Below are 17,669 nucleotides of genomic sequence, written 5' to 3'. Positions count from 1 at the left end.
GGTAATAATTATAAATTACAGCATGGCGCCAATTTGAACTTCTACATTTTTTAACAATCCTGGTAAAATGTCAGGTCCCTAGTGTATTTTTTTCAAATGCTTTTTCTTTGATGAAACACAGAAAAACATAAAAATGCCAGAAAATGGACAAATAACGCTCAGGGGTATTAAACAGAAAAAAAAGCATGGGGTGGATGCCACAGACTTCCGACTTCCGGGTTTTGCACATAAGCGCCGTTTCCGGACATTGCTGGCCTCGTTCCAACACTCGCACCCCCACCCCTGCACCCCCCAACCGCGCGCTCCCGCTCATCGGGCGTCTCGGCTATCTGAAATGCTTCGGACACTCAGACAGACACTACACACTAGCAGCCTCGCACCTGTCGACGGGAAAGCGCAACCGAGGGGCACAAAGGCGGAAGCGCAAGTACTGAGAGGCGGGCCCACACGTCGCAAACCGGAAACAGAAACAAAGTTGATGGGTGAAAACCCGGAAGTCCCGCCTCCTCCGTGGCATATAGTCCATTGGGGGCACATAGAACATATAATGTAAATAACATTTTTGACTTGTGTTCCCCTGTCAGCAGTTAACTGAACATGTTTACAATTCACATTATTTTGTTCATTTGCTTTCTGATTTTGTGTAGTAGACTTCATTTTCAATAAAACTTGACACATTATAGGTCTACTTTAATAATCTTGAATTGCAGATTGTTCTCATAGAGGACAAGTGTCAACACAAACATATAGATTTTGCATTCACAATAAAACTGACCAGTTTGTGACAGGTGAGGGCCCTTCTCCACAATAGTGGGAAAAACCATAAACAACCCGAGCAGGCATCATTAGTCATTCATAATTTGAAGCGATCCCCCTTTGTTAAGACATTCAGAATATAAAGTCCTGACCAAGATGAGCAAGCCGAGGATTGTTGTCAAATGTCACATGGCGTGATGTTGGTCTCTTAAAACTTGGCATTGTTTTTTTCTGAGTTCTGAAAGGAGCTGGCATCCAAGCGGAAAGAGCGAAGCATACTTCCCCTCAAACTGGCTTGCCTTTTAGTAATCCTGTAGATCTTCTTGAGGATGGCCCGCCGCAGCAAGATATAGACCCATGGGTCCAGGATCTGGTTACAGGTAGCCATCCTAACACCGGTTACCATTAAGGCCCTGTAAGTGTCCCTGTCAGGACCCAGGGAGCCGCTGTAGGACCGGGTGGCTGACATAAGTCCAAAAACCTAAAGACAATTAATGACACAACTTTAGGGTCCTCCTTTGTCATACAATACTAATATAGCTAACATCATTAGCCTAACACTGTAGCATATAAACCATTCTTAAACATGATCAGAAAACAAATCAACAAACTCAATTTTCCCCAATTCGCCCTTTGCAGATTACTATGAACTGTGGATGAGTGAAAAACTATGTAAAGGAAAAACACAATTTTAACAAGCACTTTGATCTTTGTATTGGTATTATAAATTAAAAATGACTTATGGAACTATGCTATTAGGCAAACGATAAGTAGACCAATCAGTCAATCAATCAATTAGTCATGTATTGCAGGCATGAGCTTCAGATTTAAGAGAAAATAAAGCATTTAACTAGTGACACAAATGTTTAAGCTTTTACAAATCTTTGCTTTTAATCTTTGTGACTGTGTTCATAGTTGTGTACAACTACACTGGATGGTTCTGAGAGGAGGTGTAATTGTAATCTGGTCTTATTTAGTTACAGCAGTAAAATAACAATTGAACATGTGCATTCAAAATTATAGGGAAAGTCACATAAAGTTCTCTTATAAAGTGCATTTTAGGTTCATCTTGGAATCTTATTTAAAAGCTGAATATCCCTAATATCCCCTTTGTGAGTAATGTAGTTTCTGTTTGGTAATGTTAAATTGTAGCTTTTCATTGATTATTTTTACACTGCCCAAAATATATTTTTTTACAATTTCTTTGAAATCCCTTCAGAATAATTTGCTATGGTAATTTAAGTCCCTTACTTTCATGTCATGGGCAGCTAGCTATATTAGAGACACTTATATTAAAGCCAATACATGAGTTAAATGTATCAGCAGACTTATCAGACAGGGAATAATATAAGTATGAAATTAAGCCTCCATTGTTTAAGAAAGATGAATGAAAAGTGACAATGACACAAGGTACATTATTAATATTAGTGATTCCCAGCAGTTGTATCTCAGGAAATGAATGTACTGTGAAACAAAAATGTATATTTATTTACTACAAAAAATGTCTCATTGATTATCTATGCCAACAGTGACAGGTGACAAGCATGAAAATTAATGCTGAGATGGCAGAAGTTATTGTATATTTGTGAGTAAATAGATCCTTATGAAATATAATTTCGGAGTCATTTTCCCCTAAGGTAAAATATGTGCCTTGGCTTAATAAATGTCGTGAATGACTGAATTTTCCACGCTTCAGCTGTAACTTGAACTCACCAGCAGAGGGCTCCAGCAGATGCAGGAGGCGACCATGATGCCAATCAGCTGGACTACCATCTCAGTGTCGTGGGACCGGGCCGAGCTGCGCTGTGAACTGGACTTCTTCTTCATCTTTGCTCTGACTAGCGTAATCCCGCTAATGGTGTTACACACAAAGGCCACAGCCAGCGAGCTCAATGCCATCCCAGAGAACAGCGTAACAAAGGCCAGATCTGTGGCTCGAGTGCCCTCCATCACCCTGATAAAGCACCACGTGCCCGGGTACTGGTAAGTGTATGCTCCCAAGCTGAAAAACGGCAGCAGGGCGACACATAACGCCAACAGCCAGATGAGAGCTAGTGCCATCTTGGTCCGTGCGTTTGTGACCAAATGAGCATGCAGCAAAGGCCTGGTGACACCCAAGCATCGCTCAGCGGCCATAGCGCAGCCGAGGAAGAGCGGGCACAAGCCGAAAAACACCATGCAACAGCCCAACAACAGACAGGGGGCATCTGGATCGTTTATGAGATGGCCTCGAAAGCTGGAGGCAGGCTCGGCCAAGTTCCTAGTCCCTTCTGAGTATCTTCTGAGCACCAAGGCTCCATTGATGACATGCCCAGCCAGATCTGTCGCCACCAGAGAGCTGGCAAAGAGAAGAAAGGTGGCCTTTGACCTCCGCCGAAAGCGCTTGTAGGCTTTGGCCAGAATGATAAGCGCCACTATATTGAACACAATTCCAAGTGTCATGGTGATGCCGGCAGCTGTGGGAGTAGTTTGTGATTGGGTGATGTTACGGAATATGCGTCCCACTTCTGGCTTCTGCACCACCGAGCTGTCGTTGGAGGGCGGCAGGGGGGCAAAAATGCCCGAGGAGTTTTGGCGCTGCATTGCCAACATGTTGCTGAGCTTCAGGTCTGATTTAGTTCTTGTTGGCTGAGAGCGTCCTGAAGGAAAAACACACCATTAGCATGCTGAAAGGATTCATAGAGTAGCACTCACTAGAGCGGAGACATTCTCTAAGATTGGGGGGCGGGGGAACTTGCAATGTAGTTATGTGTTATTTTTGCCCAGCTACTTTGTGGGAAGTTTTTGCGTGCTCTGGACAAGATCAAGGAATTCAATTCCTTTTTGGAGGTGATTGTTAAAATTACATTCAATGTACACTTTAATCCAACTTTGTACTAAAAAAATGTTTTGTTTTCATCCTGAGCATGAATAAACTGCTGATCAAAACAATACCTATTGCCTAAACAATTTTGCGCTTGGCAGATGTAATCAACAGGGATATTGGTATACCAAGCTCCACTTTGTCTCCCGTTATACCAACAACGTAGTCATCTGAACATGTTCTGACAGTTTTGCTTTCTTTACAAATGCCATTGGAGAGGATTAGCACTCATAGACTCACTTTAATAGACCAGATTTTCAATTGTGTCGTGAATGTGAGCGGATCAAAACAAGGCAGGAATGTGTGAGGGCATTGAGATTTGCCAGTAATGTGTAATTAAATGCATTGTAACAAGAGTCATGTCCATCAAAACACACACTCCGGTTATTTTAATATGTAGTTCAAGTTGTTCTCTTTCCCAATAGTTTGATGCAAAGCCTTCTAATTTTATGAGATCCTTCTTCTTCTTTTTTTTTTTTTTAAATGTCACAGATTTTCTTGCATAATGCCTCCAGTAAATAGAGGGATTCAGCAATAACCAACATTAGTCTTTGACTGTTTTTAACACTAACAATGATTTATTTTGGGGGGCTGTCACTGGTAGTGTATGTTGTGTCTAAAAGTGGTGGAAAAGATTGAAAAAGTTGCAATAATAATGTTAGCCTACCTTAATTGCTTCATTGCTGTGAGCCAAAATTAAAAACACTGTATCCAGGTTTCAGTCGCTTCCAGACATCTTCTTTGCTAATTCCTCACATTGTGGCCCCTTTGCTGATTCGAGTTGGAGCAAGCAGCCTCCCAGTGACATTGCACAAGCATGTCCTCTGTTGCTTGACGGAGGCTTGCTGCTTTTATATGTGGGAACTGCAGAAAGCCAACATCACCTCTGGGTGTCTCACTCGAAGGAAAAACAAGTGACGTCCTTGCAGGAGAGACAGACCCTTTGGAGCACACGTAGTCATGACGCCACTTTATCACAGATATGTAATCATATGAATACTTCAATGGCTACATCAGATTCCATCATAGACTGTGATATTAAGACGACAGTGATAGTTAAACCAGCTGTACTGTATGTGAACTGTGATTAAATTGTGACCATTCTAATTTACTCTCACCCAAAGTGGAATCAGTCAAATCAAACAAACAAACAAACAAACAAAAAGCAGCATGATTAGACGCCACACGGTCCAGGTCGGAATATCTTTAACTGAACCTGCATCGGATATTTGCTTTTACAATGTTTACATATCTTTGCCAAAGAGAATTGATAATTCCGAGGAAGAAAAGCACTTCCTTTGTTGTCTCTTCTATCTCAACAACCACGAGAGCTTTGTGAACAGTTTCATGTCCACGCCAGCTGCTCTTTTTCCACTTTTATCACAAGTATCTCGACAGTGATCTGTGGTGAGCATAATTCTGAATAATAATGAACTTCCCAAAGAGACCACAGCTGCTGATGATACTGAGGACACCGCGATCTAACATGCTCACAAAGGAGACATTTGTGAGGAGAAACACTTCACATGAAACAAAAGTTGTAAATCCTATTCTGCTCATATATCGAGGACAGTAAGTACAGAACGAATTGATAGGAAAAGATAGAGAGAAAAAGAGCAAGAAAAGAAGCATGCATTTTTTTGCACACCAACATGAGATAGATCCTGCAATTTATCTTTATTTTTAATTAATCTGTCAAAACGGTGGTGGGATTCTGCACGCGCACGCACACACACACACACACACACACACACACACACACACACACACACACACACACACACACACACACACACACACACACGCACGCACGCACGCACTCACACACGCACGCACGCACGCACGCACACACACACTATGGATCTTCACAAAAACACACAGAAGAATAAAATTGGGCTGACTGTGCAAGTGATTTGAGCATGTGATAATACGAGAATTTTACTGTACAAACGAAAAACACTACATTCATACAAGATTCAAATGGGGCCAAAGCATTGGGATGCTTGGATGTTATGCCAGTAAATCTCATTAAATGTTCACCCCTGTGCAGCTATAACAGTTTCCACTCTTCTGAGAATACTTTCAAATTAGAAAGTGTTTGGCAAATATCTGTGGACTTTTTTCTCCATTTATCCAGAACGTAGATCCCGTATCCCTTGTCCAATTCCTCCCCCTTTCCAAATAAAATAAAAGCAGGGTGTCACTGGTGACTTAAGAAGTCATTGTTAATTAATTTGTTAGTTTATTAACTGAATCATCCACTGATAATGTTTCCAAAGACTTTTGTGATTATATCTTAACAATCCGCTGTGCATGGCAAAAACATGCTAAGGCATGTTAGCATGTTCGCTATATTGAATACAGTATTCTAAATTGTCCATATGTGTTAATATGTGAGTGTGTGAATGGTTGCTTGTTTATATGTGCCCTGCAATGGGCTGACTCCCAATCCGGGATGTACCCTGCCTCTCGCCCCAAATCAGCTTTGCTTGGAGTTCAACTTTGATCCTAATGAAGAAAAACGCTACACAGATGGATAGATTGGCAGTTTGACCTTACATGACCTGGAATACAACTCTTGATGTAAAAAAGAAAAGAACTCTCTACTTTGAGAAAGAGAAGCTGTCATGAGAAATAGCAAAGGAGAAAATAATCCTCAAAGGAAAAGACATTTGGCCAACAAGACAGCAATCCAGTCAGTTCTCCAAAATAACACATACTGTGAAAGAGGGAGGACTTATTATTGGCCATTTTATATTTATACTTTACAGTAATAGCACAGAACAGAAGCCAGAAAAGCAAGTAAAACACAGCTTTATTTGGAAGCATTTTTATAAAACACATGCAGTCCCTCCTCCTGATATCTAGTTTAGTTAGATTTCAGAATTAAAGGTAAACAAATCCTAAAGTAGTGTTGAATGATGGTAGTTTACACGAGCACAACATACTTTTTAAATTAAAACACAACATGTAATAATGGCTTGGAAGATACAAAATATATTCTGTCACTCGTCTATGTCTCGTGAGACAAATTTGCGAATCTCACCACAGTCTCATTTTACTCTCTCTATTGTCTCAAACGTTTCTCATGTGTTCTTCCTAAAATTTACTAGGAGAAATAAGGGAGACATAGAAATTAAAGAGGGAGTCATACCTGAGACTTAATGGAGATCATTTTGAGATCTAAGTTCAAGGAGAAAATGAGCATAAGGACAAATAAGTGAGACTATGTGAGAATCACATCTCAGTCTCATTTTACTCTCTCTTTTGTCTTTAGCGTTTCTCATTTGTTTCTCCTAAAATTCACTAGAATAAATAAGGGGGACATTGCAATTATAGAGGGGAGTCCAACGTGAGACTTATTGGAGATACTTTGGAGATCTCACTTCAAGGAGAAAATAAGCAATACTGAGATACTATTGAGCAAAATCTTAGAAAAAAAACCCGTTAATGCTCAAAGCTTATATTTAAAATCAACATCAACGGCAAATATGCTAAATTTATTAATTAATTAAAAGACACAAATCAACGACATTTTTGCTTGAATTATAGTTTTGAAAGCTTAAATTGTAGTTGCAGTTGTTTTTTTTAAGCATTTTTGTTCTTTTATTTTGATAATTAAAAGTTTTTTTCAATTTTAGTTTTACTTAACTAAAACAACCCAGGAAAGGATGCAGACATATAATCGTTTGGCTTTATAATTCTATAGATAATGAAAGACAAATGAATTTCCCTTTTGAGATGAATAAAGTGTTCTGGATCCAACTTAATCATAATATTCTTTGTTAAATTCAACAAAGCACTGAACAAAAATAACTTGAAAAAGTCACATTTTATATACAATTACTGTAACTAAAATTATCATTATACAAACAACAACAATGAGAAGTTCATCAAAAATGAAAATGAAACCATTATTAATTTTTCCCTCATGCAAATGAAGTGTTAAGAGAGGTTGCTGTATCATCCCAACACCATAGGGGGGCTGACGGTAGTTGTGTGTTGGGATGATACAGAAACCGCTCCGAACACTTCAACTACATGAGGGTGAATAGATAAAAGTTTCATTTTTGGCTAATTATGCTTTTAACTACAAAAGTGAAACAGATACTGTATCTGCCTTCTAACATTGATAAGTCATTTAATAAGTCTATTTTATTATTATTTTATTTTATTTTACATGACAACAAAAGTTAATGAAGGCTTTCTTAATCGTACTTTTTTCAACTGGTGTCCATCCTTCCATTATGCTACAGCGCATGATGCAAGCTGTAAAAATTTATTATTAAAAAAAAGCACAAATTAAAAATTGCATAATTTGTAAAAGCAGTTACCACGGCCGTATTAAGAGCTCTTTAATTCCTGATATCACAAAATTCACATTGCAATATGATATCGCTATAATTCACACCAATTCAGTTACATTTTGAGGACGTTTCAACAAGCAAAACATTGGTGTAAATGAAGCAATGTGATACATTGGGTTTTGTTGAGAAGCAATGCCAAATTTAGGCAGGATGAGAGTTGCAGAGATTTTGGCAAAAAAAAAAAAGTGTTCATAAATTACTCTTTTACAAATTGTATTTGTCCTTGTAAATGGTAAATCGACGCCTTCTTAAAATAATTGCCTAAGTCATTTTTTTTCACATTTTTCAGGAAACAAAAAATGTAACCATTTGCATCATAAGGAGATTTAGGCAAAAAAAAACAATTACTACGGCCTTTATTTTAAGAGAGTGATCATGGTACTTCATTTATATAGTGCTTTTCCACCTTACAAGGCCCTCAAAGCGCTTAACATTTGACTAGTCATTCACCTACTGGTGATGCAGCATCAGGAGCAACTCGAGGTTCAGTATGTTGCTCAATGATACTTTCGATGTGGTCACAATGGCATGGGATCAAACCCACAACCTCTGGGTTGCTAGACAACCACTGTACTACTCATCCACGCCACCACGTAATAAAAAATTCAGTCTGATCTAAGGCATTACCTTAAAATGTTTTTTGTTTTGTTTTTAAATGTTTTATTTATTTATTTAAATCACAATCACGATCAGTACAAACCAACAGATGTCTGTTTATGGTTATAGAAAAAATAATAATAAACTCCAAGAAACTAAAATGAGATTACTTTTTGATCAATAATGTTGATAGTGGCTTGAACCACAGATTTAGCTTCCGTCTGCACGAACATGGCGTGCGTGACATGTTCTGAGAATACTAAAAGATGAAAGGTCTTGATGAGGCACACAGGGAGTTCATTTCAACACTTGGGGGTCTTCAGAAAGACCTTTAAGGGACAAGTCAACCACAGCTTCCTACGATACATGAGAATTTATAACAAACAACATAAACACATACCTCAGGAAACACATGCAAAATTGTCCTTTTGCAGCTGGAGGATGTTTCTGTTTGTCCCTCTGCAGGACATGCCTCTCGGTCATGGTCTGTTTTAATGTAATCCTTTGAAAATGACTGGGCTTCTAACAATCTACTTTAAAATAGTAGCTCTACATCTACTGATATTTACATTTGAAACGAGCTGTTTAACACACACACACACACACACACACACACACACTTAAAAAAATGATCATATTTGGTTAAGTGACCCAAGACATCACCTTTGAGGAGTTACACCAAGCATATGATCATTGAGCAGTTTTAAGAGAAGTGAAGTGAAAATCTATTTTGGAGACATAAACATCTGGTCTTATTGAGGTCAAGAGGTATAAAAAATGGATGGGTCCGTTTTTCAGGTATGACCAAATTTGGTGTGTCATGTGACCTGCGTTCTGCTTTGCATCACTCATGTTTGACTGGGCCGATATAATCTCCACTGCTTTAGGCTGCTTAAATGATCATTCCTGTCTTTTACTTAATGCAGTTAATGGCTCATGGTTCAACAGAGGAGACCTGTTATCATCCAGTTGTTGCACTGCATGTAAGATAAATAAATAATAATAAAAACTACATTAGGGATAAGTAATGTAAACACACAATAAAAAAGCACTTTCATTTTTCATGACATTACACGGTACTCTCTTTTCTCCTGACCAACTCACTGATATTGTTGATTGCTTCATTGACTTGGAAAATAATATCCTTCTCCGACTCTTGATATTTTTCAATCAAATGCAAGTTAGTTGCAGTATATTTTTGGAAAGGCGACAGCGGAGATTCCTAGCACAGCTTGGGGTTGTTGGAATTATTCTTGTTAGTAGTACTTCTCCCAAGTTACAGAGCACAACATTGGACTACACCATATTTTTATCTGCTAAACACTCGTCCATTGTTCCACCTTTCACAAGACAATAAAAATAATTTAAAAAACGCATTCAGTACAGTATTAAGAGTGTTTTAACATAGCAATCTACTGGGCAAGTTGAAAGTAGAAATAAACAGATGTGTAGTCAGAAAGCACAGACCTCTGCCAAGGAGCATACTGTATGTAATGCAGCATTAATAAGGAGGTTCTTACTCTGCAAAAACGAAAATCTTAAGATATGATTTCTTAAATTTAACCTAAATTTGCTTATTTTGATTGACAAGTTATTTTTACTTAAAATGAAATTGTCAGGCAAGATCATTGTGCTTATTTTAAGATACTTATTACTTAATAATCTTATTTGATCAAGCAGTCTTGGCATTGAGTGTTAACAGCCAGTTTTAAGTACTGTGAGGATTAAAACAAGCATTTCCCACATTTTAAGATGACAACTAACCAACAACAAAGGCCCTGAACTGGGGTTTCATACGTTTAAAAAAAAAATAAATAAATCTAGTAATAAGATAAATGGAAAAAAATACAAGTATGAAAACAGATGAGTGCAATATGGTTCATTTCGTTATATTTACTAAGCTTCCTTCTTTCAGTACCAGCTCACTGGTCTAGTGATAGAGTGCCTACAGTAGTGCCTACCCTTAGACTTGTAGGTTGTGGGTTCAATTCCTGGCTAGGTCATGACAAAGAAAATGGGACCATTTACCTCCCTCCTTGACATGACACTTCGGCTAAGTTATCCAAATGTAAAAAAAAATACTCATGTAATTTAAGAAAATAGTTCTATTTATTACAGCTTGAAAAAGTCGACATTACTTGTTTTTATTCTGAAAATACTATTTTCAAGACCGCAGTGGTTGATATGGGCCTAGTATTACTTTCTTATTTTTCAAAATCTTACAGGTAAATTAAAGTTAAATTTTCTTGTTCTGTTGGGAGATAATTTTGCTTATTTGAAGTAATATTTTTTTTATTTTACTATATTATTTTCTTAAAATTTCTACAGTCTTTTTTGCAGTGTATACGCCTCCACTAAATTGAAAATCAAGCCAGAAGTTTTTGCATAATCAATCCCATCCATTTTCAATCCCAGCTGGCTTCAGGCAGTAGTCGGGGTACACCCTGAACTGGTTGCCAGCCAATCGCAGGCATAATCAATACAGACATTAAAACAACTTGTGACCATAATGACCTTTTGAAATAATTCCAGAGAAAGAAAATCAGGTGCAATTAGTGTATTTTCTTTACACTCAGTATTTCCATATTGGGTGAAGTCCATTTCTGTAATTGAGCAGTATCCCAAAGCCAGTAGGTAAACAAAATAGCAAATCATGTCAGAAAAGCAAATTCCTGCTTTAAAAAGTTACACATGCAAGCAAATGTGGCGTAATTGCCTGCTGGTCTCATCAGAAAAAGTGTTGCAAAAAAGACTGACATTGTAGTTACTCGCTGTGCTATGAGCAGACCCGGCTACAGAAAGAAAATACAAGGGGGTGGGGACCATTACATTTTTGGGGGGAGGGGGCACACTTCTTCATTCTAAATCTAATATTCCTCAGGCTGAATAGTGGCATTGTGACCGGGTATTTTTGTGGCGTATTTAGCAGGTCATAAAATTCACAAGGCTTCGACAGACATCAGGCTGTACAGTAGTTTGCTGGGTATTAGTGAATGGCTGTTTGTCTAGATGTGCCAGATCAATGGTCAGTGACCAGGCCAGCATGCCCAGAGTAAGACAAACATGCTTGCAAAGCATAAACAAGAAACAAACTAAACACAGTGTTAAGTGTGAATGTGCCATTGTAGAGGTGGGCCCTTCATTTCAAAAGAAACGTGCTAAGGTTGCACCTTGCGGTAAACCTCAACCATTATATGATATCCAGCACTTCAACTTGTTGAACAATAAAGGCTTTTGCACAGAAATGCACATATGGCAGAGATGTACAAAGGATCAGCAGCCCATATCTTGTTTTGACCAAACATCAACACTGAGCATAGAAACTGTGTTGTCATCATATATGGAGTGCAGAGCTGTGATAGAGAGCTACTTGTTTGCTGTTTGCACCCATGTTACACTCCAAAACTCAAAGTTTATCCAATAGGGAATACTAATAAAGGTAGCTTGCCACCGTGTTCTTAAAACAATTTGGTACAGTTTGTGAATTTCTGCTTTTTGATGCATTAACCAAGAGCAGATTACTCTTACAAGCAACATTTTGGTTGTAAACTGAGTTTGCTGATTCAAACAAGTTTATCAGTAGCCACACAGATGGCATTTGTCGCTCCTGTTGTGGTTCAAATGAATGGCAAAAAAGACCATTTGGGTGGAAACAATTTTTTGGTCTCCTGAGAGATAATTGTGCAAACTGTCAGGACGAGTGCATTCCTCACTCTGATAAGATCACTATTGTTTTTTGTTGGATTGTTTTCCTTTTTGTTTGTCAGTTAATACATGCTCTAGGTCAGGGGTGGGCAAACTCGGTCCTCGAGGGCCGGAGTCCTGCAGGTTTTGGATGTTTCCCTTCTCCAACACAGCTGATATATGATCAGCTCATCAGCAAGCTCTGCATAAGCCTGATAACGATCCTGTTGATTGGAATCAACTGCGTTGGAGCAGGGAAGCATCCAAAACCTGCAGGAAGTTTGCCAGCTCTAGTTTGTGCAGCATAGACACAACGTGCACAATTTAACTGCATCTTTGTCCTTGCCAGGGCAATCCAGGCTCCCCTGCTTTGGCAATTTATAAAATTGCTGGCTGGGCGTGCATGTCACTTATTGTGTGAGTGAGCTATACGCAGCATTTATACAAAAATGCTCATGTTTTTTCCCAGCATTTACCAAACTGCATGTGTATCAGATTTAATTTGTATTTACAACAGTGTCTCAAGTAAATCACACATCTCAAGTGTCGGAGATGCCTTGGTGCAGAAAAATATAAACTATTCTTTACTCCTACTTTTAGCCCAATATATAAAAATTGAGTTTAAATTCAAATGCATTCTCCTCTAAAGCTAGATTTGAAATAATAATAATAATAATAATAATAATAATAATAATAATAATAATAATAATAATAATAATAATAATAATAATAATAATAATAATTTTGCAGATTGTTTAAATAAATATAGACCATTATTTAAGCATCACACATCCTGTTTAAATGCAGGATGTTTAAATGCACAAAGAACACTATGCTGCACATTGCAATGTTCTTGTAGAAAATAGTGTGGGTGGCACCTTCTCGTTGAAATGTATTTTTATTAAACCGAGGGGAGCAAAACAGACTATTAAAAGCATCATTGTTTGAGAGCATTATAAACTGGTAAGAGATCACAATGAAGTCCTCAGTGTCCCATTGATATCAACTTATTTTCTGCAATGTGGAACAATAAAGTCAGGCAGTCGGTAACCTGGTTCCAAGATATGTGGGCGGATAAACAAGCGAGTGCCTGATTTGGAGTAATCACTCAACACATCTTTTCTTCACTCTCTTTTGGGCTTGACAAGCGTATGCCTCTTAAGACTCACTTAGAGCCTCCAGTCCTCTCAGGAATGAAAGGCTGAAATGATTCATTTTGCACATTTACATTCACATCACATTACATTACATTACATTCACAAAGTCATTTTCAACTAAATGTGCCCAAACACAGAACAATTCTGGTTGTGAAATACTGAAATACGGGGTATTGTCGCTGTCTGCCATTTTTCCTGAGTTGAGTGTGAATGTGGTAACCACGAAGTTGGCAGGTATGCCAACAATAAGTGTCAAACCTACAGTACGTCACAATGACGGGCCGGCAACTTAAATCAAATCCGCTCAAGGCTATTGCATGCCCAAGACAATCACAGATAGTCAAATGCAATATCATAGATACATTTTGACCTATGTTGTGCGTTAAATGAAGATAAAAATGGATATTGATGGCATGTGATGTTGAACCGAACCAGCAACCTCTTGTCTGTGAGGCAGATGTGCTACTTGGTCATTATGTTGCCACAATAACAATAACCAACCATCAATCCATTTTCTAAAATACTTATCTTGTTTAGCGGGGCAGGAAACTGAATTCTATGCTACAGGCAAAAGGAAGACTACACCCTGGACTGGTTGCCAGTCAATCACAGGGCCATTCACACTTTTGGATGGAAGAAAGCTGGAGGTGACAAATGTTTTGTTAAGACCTAGAACAGGGGTGCTCAAGTTCGGCGTCGGGTGTAGGGGGCATTTGATCACTGTGATTGGCTGTTAGCTAGCCAATCAGCGCACGTTTCAAGAAGAGCAAGTGACAACGCGGATAAACAGTACTCAACTCAACTTTATGTTTTTTCAGGACAGCACACGTGAATATTAAAGTCCCCCATAAAGAGGATATGATCATATTTCAGTATGATTTCAGCAAGAAGATTTGCAAAGTTGTTTAAAAAGTCCTTATTGTATTTTGGAGGTCGGTACATGACATTCAAAGCTGTGATTGATGTGGTAAATAGACAGCGTTAACATTTAAAAAAATATTTTTAATTTTTTTTTTTTAATAGTCGCCATTCCTCCACCTCGGCCCGACGTTCTCATAGTGCCCAAGTAAGCACAGCCCAGGCAGTAGTAATGCAATCATTGCAGTGGACTCACCAGCAACAGTCCAGGTCTCCGTCAGGCAGAGGAAATCTAAGTTGTTGGAAAGGAAAAACTCCCTCAAAATAAACCGTTTGTTTGTCAATGACCGCGCATTTAACAGCGCCATCCTTGTGGGAGCTGCAGGGGTGCATGGACCTTCCTTCAGGTGGTCTCGAGGAAGCTCCTTCAGAATCTGGAGGTCGGCACCGCGTCCAAAACGTGGAGGACAGCACGGCCGAAGCTTTTCGGGTGAACCGACGATCGGTAGCATCCAGGAGTTGACAGGGTCCAGGAAACGCCACAACGGAGTACATCCATGCGTTCGGGAACGAGAAGGGGACGAAGCTTTTCGCTTCACTAGCTGGCCGTCGCCACTGTCAACACCGGTATGAGCTGTTTACATTTCTATTTCATCCCTCCTGACCGCCAGGTGGCGGTGTTGAAACAGCACAGGGGATCCCGCCCCCGTAAAGAGGTTGCCGGTTGCCTTTAGGAATAATGACTACTGCCACCAATGGTACGGAGGAGAATTACTTCTCACGCTTGCGCTGAAGGTACGTAATAGTCGGTGTCAGTGCGATGTGTATTTATGTTATTTTTTTATGCGACGTGCCGACGTCTGGGCCGAGGTCACGGGGTAGGCATCGGTCACATTTGGCCGACGTTGAATTGGTGTATCTAGGCCTTTACAGATAAGGATCAAGCCTTTAGTTTTGGGAAAGTTGTGCATAAAATGCATGAAGGCTTATCTTCCTGTCTCAGATTGCTTATGCAAACAAATACAAAACGAGAGTGTTAACTGTAGTGGAAGAATTAGGACACAGTCTATCCAAAAATGTCTAATCTGTGTTGGAAATCAGTTCAAGTTCAACATTTTGCTACTGTGTTCAAGCTGTTTTCGTACTACTGACGACAGACTTATCGGAAGCAAAATATCAATGGAAAGCATCCCTGATGGAGCCATTAGGCGACGTCATGTGTTATTCCAGTCCAGCCCTTCCGCTGTAAGAGGAGGAGAGACTTGGCAGTTCAAAAGAGGACAACACAACACATGACACTAAATGCAGTCCTATGGACGAAAAAAATGTTTTTTCATCAACTGTCAGGACAACAAATGTGCCACAGAATGTGCCAATTTTTCCTCAATGCATATTTTCTCCTTCTAGGTGCTCATTACCTCATCTTTCTTAATGAAAACCTTTCTATTACTGGTGACTGTGCAAAGTTAAAACATGATGTCCAAAACAGGCATTACAGCTAATCTTTGAAGAGAAGGAGCTGTTATACGGGAAAGAAAGTTCATGATGATGACTCACTTGCCTCAGTTAAATAAACTCAGTAATATGTGGACATTGGGTTTACACTTACAACTATTTATTTATAACTGATGACTGCAGATCCCCCCCATATAATCCTGACAGAGATAGTGAAAGATTATTTTTATACAACTGACTAGTGAAAATAAACACATTTTCTAAAGAATTCTACAAGACCACCAGCCGTTTTTTTTATTGATATGTGAGTTATGGATGCGCTTCTCCCTAATAAAAGCCGATTCGATACATATCTCAAAGCGTGGTGTGTAATGCGATTTGAGACATACACATTTTAAAGTGGAATGAATCATTTTGATTCTGTACCCTCTAAATTGTCCATAGGTGTGATTGTGAGTGTTTATGGTTGTTCCTCTATTTGGTTAGATGAGATTTTCTACAAATACCATATTAGTAAGATAAACAAAGATGGTCAATTTCGACCTTGGCTCATAGTGAGAACATTGGAAGTCTTCACACATTATTCACATGACAGCAAACATTCTGACTCAGAGTTACAAGAAAGCCATTCAACGTTTGCTGCTCATTGTGGAATGAGTGACATTGACCGTCATTAGAGCCATTAAAAATTTGGCAATGTAGCACTAATGTGTTTCCGGCTACAGGAATTAAGAGCCCAGGATCATTATGGTGCTCAGCATTACCTCAGCAAAATGGTGAACACACAAACAACTTTTCTTTACGCTCCACCTGAAGAGGAGGTGGTGCTGTATTTAACTACATTTTTCAGGTAGCTGCACTTTATTTGAGTATTGATTTTTGGGATGACTTTTTGCATCCTACATTTGAACACAAAGTATGCATATTTTCTCTCCTTATAATTGACAGTAAAGATCAATTTTTATTTAATCATTTTTTACACACACACACCCTAGAGGAATAAAATATTTCTGTACTTTCAGCTTTTTGGGTTGCTATGTGCATTTATCAATTATGAATTCGAAGTGAAGAATCTTGGCAAGTTAGCTAGTTGCTATGCCAGCTGCGCTAGCATGTTACAACAAAAACAACAACAACAACAACAACCTTGTTGATTCATCACTTATTGTCGTACACTTTAACAACAATTTCAAGTTTTGGGTTGCTGGGAAAGGAAAATAAGAGACCTTAAGGAGGGTATTTGGAGAGATCTCAAAATTGAACATGTTGACCACCAGATCTATTTTTAGCCAGAGCTAGCCACGGCTAGCCGCTCTCGTATATTAAAATCACATTTTGGTAAAAGCATTTTTACCATCTTACAATGGCACTTACCTTAATCAAAATGGTCAGAACACTCTTTGATATAATTTGTAAATTAGAAATCCTTTCTATGTATCTTTGCCATTCCGGACACCTCTTTGTCCATTCCCATTTGACATTCCATGGACCCGTGAACGGCATACAGTACAATGTGGGGCAAATAAAGTTGTGTGAATATTATCTAGAAGCTTCGTTTCACATCTTTGTTCGCCCTAATTTTGCACTATTGTGAAGCGGTTTGTGAAAATCTGGAATGAATGAACAAATGAATGAATCAAAGTAACTTGTAGTAAGCAACACAAGCGCTCTTCAGCATTTGGTTGCGTTGTCTCGCTGTGCCATTTGCCCCACGAAAGGCGTGCTGGGTCGATAGGTGGGGGTCGGTGACGTCATGTGAATACTATGTATAAATAGCATAATTTGTCTATGAAATTGTCACCTGTACAGAGGAGCTAACACTCTAACAATGAGAGTGCCACTGCCACCTACTGTTGTGGATGTGAAAATACAAATCCTGTACTGAGGTCAACCCCCCCACCACGACCACCCACACACACATTGCACTACATA

At 38.9% G+C, this 17,669-nt stretch overlaps 1 protein-coding gene across 1 annotated transcript; it reads right to left on the bottom strand.

The window, feature by feature from the left end:
• Nucleotides 1–320: 320 nt before the first annotated feature.
• On the bottom strand, nucleotides 321–9,076 carry LOC144044243 (prostaglandin E2 receptor EP1 subtype-like). The gene is made up of 4 exons (XM_077558526.1): nucleotides 8,984–9,076; nucleotides 4,287–4,560; nucleotides 2,470–3,395; nucleotides 321–1,237 (listed from the first exon to the last, which is right to left on the bottom strand). The coding sequence occupies exons 3-4, from the start codon at nucleotides 3,346–3,348 to the stop codon at nucleotides 965–967; spliced, it is 1,152 nt and encodes a 383-aa protein (XP_077414652.1). The 5' UTR covers nucleotides 3,349–3,395; nucleotides 4,287–4,560; nucleotides 8,984–9,076; the 3' UTR covers nucleotides 321–964.
• Between the last annotated feature and the right edge of the window lie 8,593 nt (nucleotides 9,077–17,669).

This window comes from Vanacampus margaritifer, chromosome 2 (assembly GCF_051991255.1).
Source record: "Vanacampus margaritifer isolate UIUO_Vmar chromosome 2, RoL_Vmar_1.0, whole genome shotgun sequence".
In the NCBI taxonomy this organism is placed as follows: Eukaryota; Metazoa; Chordata; class Actinopteri; order Syngnathiformes; family Syngnathidae; genus Vanacampus; species Vanacampus margaritifer.
The sequence above is the reverse complement of the archived record's forward strand: the minus strand, read 5'-3'. Positions and strand labels throughout refer to the sequence as shown.

What these genes read in the sequence shown, in the direction of transcription:
- LOC144044243 (XM_077558526.1), bottom strand. Translation starts at nt 3,348, where the DNA reads ATGTTGGCAATGCAGCGCCAAAACTCCTCGGGCATTTTTGCCCCCCTG. An exon ending in TCTGCTGGAGCCCTCTGCTG is followed by an intron (nt 1,238 to 2,469) that starts GTGAGTTCAAGT and finishes AATTGTCTTTAG; the next exon opens with GTTTTTGGACTTATGTCAGC.